Raw genomic sequence first — 10,649 nt, forward strand, 5'->3', positions numbered from 1 at the left:
GACTTAGTATTTAGAACTTAATCAAAATTAGGCTAAGGGTTTGTATGTCATAGAAACATTAATTTATGAAATAAAACATTATGTCTATAGAGTCATAGTTTTTTTAATGTCTATATAGTTATGTTTATATTTCCATTACCATGTCCATAGCATTGAGTATGCAGATATTGAGTCCTCTCTCTTGTACGCTTTGGCTTTAATAGCCACATATTAAGGATACTATGCGCCTTTTGTTCCGTAGGTCCTCACTTGTCTCACTCAACATGGTTCGTTCTAGATTCATCCACTTCCCCGCAAATGCCATTATTTTATCTTGTCTGTTGGCTATGTAGAATTCCGTTGTGTATATATACCACATTTTCTGTATCCATTCATCTGCAGTAGGGCATCTGGGTTGTTTCCATCGCCTGGCTATTGTGAATAGTGCAGAGATGAACATAGCTGAGCAGTTGTCCTTATCATATCTTGGGTTATGATATTCAGGGTAGATGCCCAGGAGTGGTATGGCGGGATTGTAGGGAAGGTCAATTTTCAGTTCTTTAAGAAACCTCCACACTGCGTTCCAGAGTGGCTGAACTAGTTTACAATCCCACCAGCAGTGCAATAGGGATCCTTTTTCTCCACAACCCCACCAGCATCTGTCATTGTCTGAGTTCAAAATCTTGGCCATTCTTGTTGGGATAAGGTGGTATCTTAGGGTTGTTTTTATTTGCATTTCCTTTATGACCATGGATGATGAACATTTTCTCATATGCTTTTCTGCCATTTTAATCTCTTCTTCTGATAAATCTCTCGTTAGTTCCCTTGCCCATTTAGTGAATGGTTTATTGAGTTTGGGGGGCATTAGTTTCTTGAGTTCCCTGTAGATACTGGATATTAAGGATTTGTCAGATGTATTATTGGTGAATATCTTTTCCCAGTTGGTTGGCTGTCTCTCTACTTTCGCGACTATGTTTTTGCTATTACTTTTTTGTACTATCATTAGATCATGGAAGCGGTGTCTTATCCAGCTGTAGACTTTCTTCAGTTAAATACTGATTATAATCAGTTATCTGATTACTATCATTAAGTTGCTGGTTATATTCAGTTATCTGCTGATTAGATATTTAAGAATGATATACAAAAACATTGGCACTGTGGCTCCGTGGGAGAGCACTAACTAGCCTTTAGCTGAAGAGCTCAGGGACAGTGCCAGTCCCAGGGTTCAAGCCCTACAACCGATCCCCAAAAAATTGGTTTGTGTTTTTTTTGGGGGGGGAGTCTTGAACCAGAGCCTAATGTTTGTTAGACAGATGCTCTACCACTTGAGCCATACCTATTGTCTTTTGTGTTGATTATTCTTTTGACATAGGATCTTGTTTGTGCTGGGGTAGACTTGGACTACAGTTATCCTACTTGTGCTTCCTCACATCTCTAGGAATGATAAATACACACCACTGTACTTAGTCATTGTGTTTCCTTAGGTGGCGCTATTGTACCTGACCATTGGTTAAAATAGTATCTCATGAACTTTATGCCTAAGCTGGCTTAGAACTGAGATCTCCCAGTTACTACTTACCATGAAACTAGGATTATAGATTTGAGCTGCTGGTTTGCTTTTTTGTATTTGTTGTTTCTCCATAGGACATGAGGTAAGCAATTAGTTTCCTGATAGAAACTCCTAAATGTCAGTAACTATTGGTCTTTGTTGCACAGTGGTTTATTTTCTTCAAAGATTTTCTATTTTCCTGCCTGGAAGCATGTTAGTTTTGCTGCTGGTGTTCTGGAGCTGAATGTGAAAAATGAGTGAAATACCCCCAACATTACATATACCTGTAAAGTCGATATACTTCTGTTTTCAGTATGGACTTTACTGTTGTACTCCTTGATGACTTGTTTACTCAAGAGTAAAGCTCACTAGTTGTTTCTCTAAATGTAATCTGATGGACAGTTTTAAGCCGAATACTACCACCAGTCTTATTATTAATCACTGGCCCTTACTCTGCTACCATATTCTGATACTTCTAATTATGGGGTGAATCTTAGTTTTTTGTTTTCTACCCTGTATAAGGGTGTTTGGCTTTGCTCACTTTCTTTTCTTTTTCTTTTTTCTTTGCCAGTCCTGGGGCATTGTCCTTGGCCTTTTTCAAGGCTAGAACTCTACCACTTAAGCCACAGCACCACTAGGAATCAAACCTGGGTCTTTAGGCATGCTACACAAGCATTCTACCACTAAGACAAACTCCCAGCCCTTTGCTCATATTTTTTTTTTAAGGTATGGTCTGAGAACATTCATAAAACATAGTAAAAAGTATTTTTTTCTACTTTTCTGTGTTGTCTTGAGTTTGTCTGAGAAGGGAAGTTTAATATGGCCATCTTTTAATTGCAACCAAAACTTCCTTTAAAATAGTTTGCAGCTTTGATGGACAAAAGTCATACAATAATAAGAATTTCCTTTATATTGGTCATATATTTTAAGTCCTTCATATCAAAACATCTTTTTCTTTCTAGGTTCTGCAACATGACCTGGAAAAAACAGAAGAAAGTACTAATTTCCCACCAGACCAAGTGCCCACTGGTAAAAGTAAGAAAGATAACTTTATTTTTAAAATTAAACAACCTTTATGTACATAAAACTTTATTAAACATTTTAAATTCTTAAAACTAGTTTAAGTTTGAAAACATTTTAGACTTGATATCTATATTATGCTTTCTCAGGGACAAGTTAACAAATGTTTACCTACCTATACAGAAAAATTATTTTTTCAGGGTCATGTCTTCACATACAAAAAACAGAAAAAGGTCATTTCTAGGACTCTTGAAAATCTTAATTGTGGAAACCTTTCCTTTCCCTTTCCCTCACTCTTTCTCTTCCTTTCCTTTTTTCCTTTCTCTCTGCCAGTAATTGGGCTTGGAGGGCATTGTCCATTAGCTTTTTTTCTCAATGCTTGTGCTTTATCATTTGAGCCATTCTACTACTACTTCTCTTTCTTTCTGATTTTTATTTTTTTGGGGGAGGGAGGGCTGGTCATTTGGAGATATCCTGTCATGGATTTTTCTGCCCATGCTTGGTTTCAGACTGATCCTCAGATCACTCTTGTGAGTAGCTAGGATTATAGGCAAGAGTTACCATCACCCAGCAAGGAATCTTATTTAAAAGATTTCTAGATGAATCTTTTCTAGATGAATCTAACTAAATTTGAGAGCCATTGGCTTTTCTTGTGGGTCTTCAGTGTTTTGATCATTCCTGTTCACATATATTGTATTTATTTGATGTAAAGGGGTTAAATTGAACATCTTAGATTCCACTGAAATTAAGATATTTGTTTTTATAGCAGATGATCAAGTTGTTTCTCCTCTGAAACCTTGCTACCTTAACATTGTGGAAAATGAGCAACCCATAAATAGTGGTGCCCAGAAGAACTCAGTTACTATTGTTGATTCATCTAAACAGCCTGACCCTTTGCCGATACCTTTAGCTGAAATTGAAACCTTAGTGCCTAAAATCAAAGAAGTTAAATCTACCCAGGAAACTCCTGAGAGCTCTCTGGCTGGAAGTCCTGATACCGAATCTCCAGTGTTAGTGAATGACTATGTAAGTAACACTTGTGTTTCCAAATAGTTTTGTTTTTTTATATCTCTATTTCTCTCTTTTCAGGTTAGCATTTTCAGCATATAAATCAAATTCTACTTGATGTTTAGAGCCTGTCTGAACATTTTTATTTTTTGTTCACACTTCAGGTATTAGCAGAAGAGTGATTATAATTTATGGTGAGCATCTCAAACCTTAAAGCTTTTGATAGTTTTGATAACCAGAGTTTTACAGGTGACAACTTTTAAGAGAGTTCAAGTTCAGTACTCAAATATAATGGACATCAGTTTCTAAACTACACTACACTAATAATGTAGTTCCAGTACTAGAATACTAATTGAGCAAATAAGAATAAAGCTCTAAGTTCAAATCCATAATACCAGTTCTCCCTTTCCCCTCTCCTCCCTCCCCCCCATCCCCGCAAAAAAGGGGGAGGTTCTACTTTGGTACTTGGTAGAAACATGATACTATAGTGTAAGCTTACAAGAGCATAAGCCTAATGGTAGAATGCTTGACTGGCTTATACAAAACCCTGGATTCAATTCCTCAGTACTATAGAAGAAATCAGAAGTAGTGCTGTGGCTCAAGTGATAGAGTACTAGCCCTTGAGAAAGTCCACGGACAGTGTCCAGAACAAAGTTCATGCCCCAGAACTGGCACACACACGCACATATATGTTTGCATTTGGAGATCTAGAGATGAAAATCCAATCCAAGTTTAAAGGAAACACAGTTTGAGATGGTTACATACACCCTGTGTATGTAAATAGCTCTGATCCATTCTGTAAACATGTTAAATAAGTACTGAGGATATAGTTCAGTAATAGAGCTTTTGCCCAGAAAGGTGTGGTTGGGGAAAAGTAGGATTTTTTTTGGTTGTTGTTGCTTGTTCATGGGGTTTGAACTCAGTTCCTGGACACTGTCCCGGAGCTCTTTTGCTCAAGGCTAGCACTCTACCACTTAGAGCCACAGCTTTACTTCCAGTTTTTTTTTTGAGTGGTTAATTGGAGATAAGATTCTGACAGACTTTTCTCTGCCCAGGCTAGCTTTGAACCACGATCCTCAGATCTCAGTCTCCTGAGTAGCTAGAATTGCAGGCATGAACTACCAGTGTCCAGCTGAAAGTAGGATTTTTTTTTAAGAATTTGTTTTAAAAGTATTTTAAAACTAAATGTAAGTATTGATCTTCCTTTATCTGTGTAAATTGGCTCTCTTGGAAATGGAAGTAAAAATTTGACAGTATGTTCATAGCTGTACCTATATAGCCCGTCTTTTGAAATATGAGTTTCTGATTTCTTGGGGATTTTTTTTTTTGTTTTTGTTTTGGGGGATTTTTTGTTTTGGTTTGTTTTTTGCAAGGCCCATGACCTGAACATTGTCCTTGGGCTTTTTCAAAGCTAGAGCTCTACCACTTGAGCCACAGCACCACCTCCGGCTTTTTCTGTGTATGCGATACTAATGAATCGAATCCAGATTTTTGTGCATGCTAGGCGAGCACTCTACCACTAGGCCAAACTCCAGGCCGAGTTTCTGATTTATTTGTATAAACATAAATATTAGAAGAAAAAACCCTGGGGCCAGAAATGTAGGCCAGAAGCCCTGGGTTCGATTCCTTGGTACCACATACACAGAAAAAGCCAGTTGTGGGCGGGGGGGGGGGGAACCCTCAAGAACTAAAGAATTATTGATACATCACATATATAAGAATCTTCTTTATTCTTTTTTTGGTAGGGTTATTTGTCTAGGCCTTGAACTCAAGGCCTGGATGCTGTTGCTTTTTTGCTCTAGGCTAGCACTCTATCTTTTGAGCCTCAGATCCACTTTTGGCTTTATGATAGTTACTGGAGATGAGAATCTTACAGACTTTTCTCCTTGGGCTAGCTTTGGCCACATCCTCAGATCACAGTCTTCTAAGTAGCTAGTATTATAGGCATGAGCCACCATTACCCTGTTTTTTATTTATTTTATTTCTTGTCACAGATGACTTAGATTTTGATCCAAAAGTAGAATGCAATTTTTAAAAAGAATTTATTAACATTGATTTTTTACATCATATTTCAAATGACATGTTTAACAAACAAGTATTCAAGAAGGGAATCTCTATGTACAATCACTGGCACTTAGATGTTAGAACATAATCAAAATTAGGTTAAGGGTTTGTATATCATAGATATATATTAATCTATGTAATAAACATTATGTCTATAGAGTCATAAGTTTTTATGTGTATGTAGTTGTGTTTATATTTCTAGTACCATGTCCATAGCATTTAGTATGCAAATATTGAGTCCTTGTTCTTGTACTGTTTGGATCTTATAGCCACATATTAAGGATACCATGCGCCTATTGTTCTTTGGTCTTGACTTGTCTCACTCAATATGATTCGTTCTAGATTCATCCACTTCCCCGCAAATGCCATTATTTTATCTTGTCTGTTGGCTATGTAGAATTCCATTGTGTATGTATACCATATTTTCTGTATCCATTCATCTGCAGTAGGGCATCTGGATTGTTTCCATCGCCTGGCTATTGTGAATAGTGCAGAGATAAACATAGCTGAGCAGGAGTTCTTATCATATCTTGGGTTATGGTGTTCAGGACAGATGCCCAGGAGTGGTATGGCAGGATTGTAGGGAAGGTCAATTTTCAGTTCTTTAAGAAACCTCCACACTGCGTTCCAGAGTGGCTGAACTAGTTTACAATCCCACCAGCAGTGCAATAGGGATCCTTTTTCTCCACAACCCCACCAGCATCTGTCATTGTCTGAGTTCAAAATCTTGGCCATTCTTGTTGGGATAAGGTGGTATCTTAGGGTTGTTTTTATTTGCATTTCCTTTATGACCACGGATGATGAACATTTTCTCATATGCTTTTCTGCCATTTTAACCTCTTCTTTTGATAAATCTCTCTTTAGTTCCCTTACCCATTTAGTGATTGGTTTGTTGGGTTTGGGGGGGGATTAGTTTCTTGAGTTTCCTGTAGATACTGGATATTAAGCATTTGTCAGAGTGCAATTTTTTATTAAAATATAATTTCATCTTATAGGAAGCAGAATCTGGTAACATTAGTCAGAAGTCTGATGAAGAAGATTTTGTGAAAGTTGAAGATTTACCACTCAAACTGACAATATATTCAGAGGTATTTGCCTCTCTTTAATCAACTTGCTTTAATATAACAAGTATATCGAGGTAAAAAATAATTGATATTTTTATATTTCATTTCAAAGGCAGATCTAAGGAAGAAAATGGTAGAAGAAGAACAGAGAAACCATTTATCTGGTGAGATATGTGAAATGCAGACTGAAGAATTAGCTGGAAACTCTCAGAAACTGAAAGAACCTGGTAAAGCTATCCATTTTAATCTTACACTTAAAAATTACTGAATCATGATCCTACCTTTTTGGTTTGGTTTTTAAATGTGCTTAGGAAATTGTAAGCCTGCTGTTAGAAAGGAAGTATTCTATTTTTACTTATTTTTTTTTTCTATTTCTGGGGCTTGAACTCAGGGTCTAAACACTGGCCTTGGGCTTTCTCAAGTTAGAACTCTATTGCTTGAACTATAGCATCACTTCTGGCATTTTCTATGTATGTGTTACCAAGGACTCAAACTTGGGTCTTGGTACATGCTATGCAAGCACCCTGCCACTAGGCCAAACTTGTGGCAGAAAGGAATCATTCTATTAAAAAATAATAATAATTTAGCTCTTTGAGTTTCAAAACATTATCAGAATTTTTGTTTTTTAAATAATTGTGCCGATTGTAGGGCTTCAGCTGAGGGCCTGGGCACTGTCCTTGCGCTTTTGTGCTTCAAGGTTTTATTCTACCAACTTCTAGTTTTGTTTTTGTTTTTGTTTTCTTGGAGTTTAGTTGAAGATTAATTAATTGGAGTCTAACTACAGTCCTCAGATCTCAGCTTTCTGAGGTGCTAGTCAGTTAAATATATTTTTAAATACTTTGTTATTGCAAATAAATGTGTTAATATATAGTTTAAGGAAGGCATATGAGAGTCAATGGTCAATATCAAAAACCTGTTTAATTACTGGATTTTATTTCTTTTTTCCTTTTTATCCCCCCAATCCTGGGGCTTGAACTCAGTGCCTGAGCACTATTCTTAGGCTTTCTCAAGGCTAGCACTTGAACCACAGCACTGGCTTTTTCTATGTATATGGTACTGAGGTCTTTGTGCTTCCTACGCAAGTACTCTACCACGAGGCCAAATTCCGAGTCCCTTGGATTTTATTTTATTTTTTGTGGGTCATGGGGCTTGAATTCAGTCTGGGAACTATCCCTGAGCCCCACTTGTCCCAAATATGGACAAAGCTATTCTCTTTCCATGGTTAATGGAGATGAGATATAGCAAAATTCATCCTTACTGTTTCAGAACTGTGGCTTTAGAAGTCAAGTTATGTCAAACATCTGGATAGTGTGATAAATCAGTGGAAGTTATTATATGGTATGAAATGAGATTACTTTTTGGGGACAGTTTAGTTTAATGGAATGTTTAATGCTTTGGATAGCACAGTGAGTAAAACTGCTGAAATGAAAACTGCTATGCAAAGCAGATCACTCACAGAGAAAAATCAGACTGACTGGATTTTATTTCTTTAGAGAAGTTTTTTGTACTGTTTTATAAGTTTTGTTGATGTTTTAAATACCTCTCATTTTCCAGTAATAAGTATGAATTAAGTTCATATTGATTTTAATTTCTCTTTTTTACTTTTTTTATATTTGAATTAGTGCACATTTTCTGTAAACTACTAAGGTTATTGACCATACATTTTTTTGTTTTTTAATTGTTTTTTGTTGTTGTTGGCTGTGGGTCTTGAACTCTGGGCCTAGGTACTGTCCCTGAGCCCTTCAGCTCAAGCCTAGCACTCTGCCACTCTGAGCTACAATGCCACTTCCATTTTTCTGGTGGTTAATTGGAGATCAGAGTCTCATGAACTTTCCTGCCCTGGCTGGCTTTGAGCCATGATCCTCAGATCTCAGCCTCCTTGGTAGCTAGAATTACAGGTGTGAGGCACAGACACCCAGTTATATGCTGTTTTTTGTGTGCAATACTTAAATCTTAAATTCCTTGTTGTTTTTTGTTTGTTTGTTTTTTATATAAACACCATTTGTTGTAATGCCAGCTGGCATTCCCAGATTTCCTTCTTATAGATCTAACAGTACAACCTCATACACACACAGAATGTTTTTCTTATTTTCTATCAGTTTATCAGTTGGTTAGTGACACATGATTTAAAGCCAGTTTAGACAAAATGTTCTGTAATGCCCTAGTTTTCAGCTAACCTGCTGCCTGTTTTAGAATGGGGTTCAGGGCCTAGGTCCTGCCCCTTTTTTACTCAAGGTTGGTGTTTTACCATAGCTCCATTTCTGGCTTTTTGCTATAGGTAAGAGTCTAATGGACTTTATTGCCTGGGCTAGCTTCTAACTGTTAACCTCAGATCTCAGCTTACTGCAATTACAGGCATGAACCACCACCAATTCCTGCCCAATTTTTCTTTTGTGTTCATTTAATCATATCTCTCTCTCTCTCTCTCTCTCTCTCTCTCTCTCTCTCTCTCTCTCTCTCTCTCTCTCTCTCTCTCTCATCTGTCTGTTATCTATCTAATCTGTCTGTCTGTCTATCTGTCTATCTTATTCCCAGTCCTGGGGCTTGAATTCAGGGCTTGACTACTGTCCTTGAGCATTTTCAAGGCTAGCACTGTACCACTTGAGCCATAGCGCCACTTCTGGCCTTTTCTGTGTATGTGGTACCAAGGAATTGAACCCAAGGCTTTGTGCTAGGCAAGCACTGTTATCATTAGGCCACATTCCTAGGCTCCCCCCCTCCTTTTTCTTTGAATTCTGGGCCTCTGTGCTGTCCCTGAGCTCTTCAGTTCAAGGCTACCACCCTACCCTTGGAGCCACAGCCTCGTTTCCCAGTTTCCCCCCTTTTTTTTTTAAATTAAAGAATTTATTAACATTGATTTTTACATCATATTTTAAATGAGTTGTTTAACAAGCAAGTATTCAAGAAGGGAATCTCTATATACAATCACTGGCACTTCCAGTTTCCCTTTTTTAAATTACTATCTTTAAGTAGTTATACAAAGGAGTTGCTATTTAACAAAGTAGTTTATGAATACAATTTGCAGCCAGAAGTGGAGCTGTATTTCACATGATTTGAGCACTAGCCTCGAGCAGAAAAGCCCAGGCCTAGGTTCAAGACTAGAACTTCTAGAATTTGCGCACCAAAAAAAAAAAAAAACAAAAAAACTAAAGATCTGCTCAGTCTGCCATCATGAAGTAGACATATGCTTACCTATTCTCTCTCACTGGATGTTATGTAAGTTAGGCTTTCCTTTAAACAGCCTTATGTAATATGGCTAATTTGAAATAAAGATAAAAATAGACTCTAAAAATAGACTGTAAAGTCTTAACTCACTAAATAATTTGCGCCTTGTTATTCTGTTTTTCAGAAACAGTGGGAACCCAGAACGTATAAAATGTCATCAGAGATTCTTCTAACTCTCTATTTACGTAGTTCAGTACATACATGAAAAATGACACTAAATAAACATCAGTTTTGATCTGTATAAAAATGTAAATTAGTTTGACACTGCATTTTTGATAGGTGTGCTAATTTCTGCCCATGGCAGTTTAAGACATCAGAAACTGAATCCTGGACCGATTCAAGCGTTGATACACTGTGTTTGGTTTTTTTCTTTTGTGGTCTTGATTTTTCTCATTGTGATGTTTGGTAACATTAACTTTAAAATGTAGTTTTAATAAAGTTTGACTTATCTGTAAAGTATCTTTTTTGGAAATGATGTTGAATTCTATACTACAAACTGATGTCATATATATGGTTTTGAGCTATCTAGAGAGAGCAAAAGTTAAGAATTAGAGAAATATTTATTCCAGAGTCAAATCATTCTAATAATGCCAGTGTTGATTCTCTTGGGTCAAATGTTTTTCCAACTACCTGTTGAATCTCTGTACAAATAGGGCAAGTTATAATGGTAACTAGGGATATCTGTGAAGTTATCAGTTATATGTTCATAATCCAGATAAATTGCTTAAAATATGTCCTTG

The 10,649-nt window shown here is 36.8% G+C and overlaps 1 protein-coding gene across 20 annotated transcripts in view; it reads left to right on the forward strand.

The window, feature by feature from the left end:
* Positions 1–10,368, forward strand: part of Pcm1 (pericentriolar material 1) — a 97,848-nt gene extending 87,480 nt beyond the window's left edge. For 13 of the 20 annotated variants that reach the window (XM_090354025.1, XM_090354023.1, XM_090354027.1 and 10 more), the window contains 5 exons: positions 2,491–2,563; positions 3,315–3,574; positions 6,616–6,708; positions 6,797–6,911; positions 10,034–10,368. In XM_090354025.1, the coding sequence (XP_090210151.1) occupies positions 2,491–2,563; positions 3,315–3,574; positions 6,616–6,708; positions 6,797–6,911; positions 10,034–10,059 (567 nt within the window). In that variant the 3' untranslated portion in view covers positions 10,060–10,368. The remainder of the gene's footprint in view (positions 1–2,490; positions 2,564–3,314; positions 3,575–6,615; positions 6,709–6,796; positions 6,912–10,033) is intronic. The other 7 variants (XM_090354028.1, XM_090354029.1, XM_090354030.1 and 4 more) reach the window with 1 other exon arrangement.
* The last annotated feature ends 281 nt before the right edge of the window (positions 10,369–10,649 follow it).

This window comes from Megascapheus bottae, chromosome 20 (assembly GCF_031878675.1).
Source record: "Megascapheus bottae isolate mThoBot1 chromosome 20, mThoBot2.hap1, whole genome shotgun sequence".
In the NCBI taxonomy this organism is placed as follows: Eukaryota; Metazoa; Chordata; class Mammalia; order Rodentia; family Geomyidae; genus Megascapheus; species Megascapheus bottae.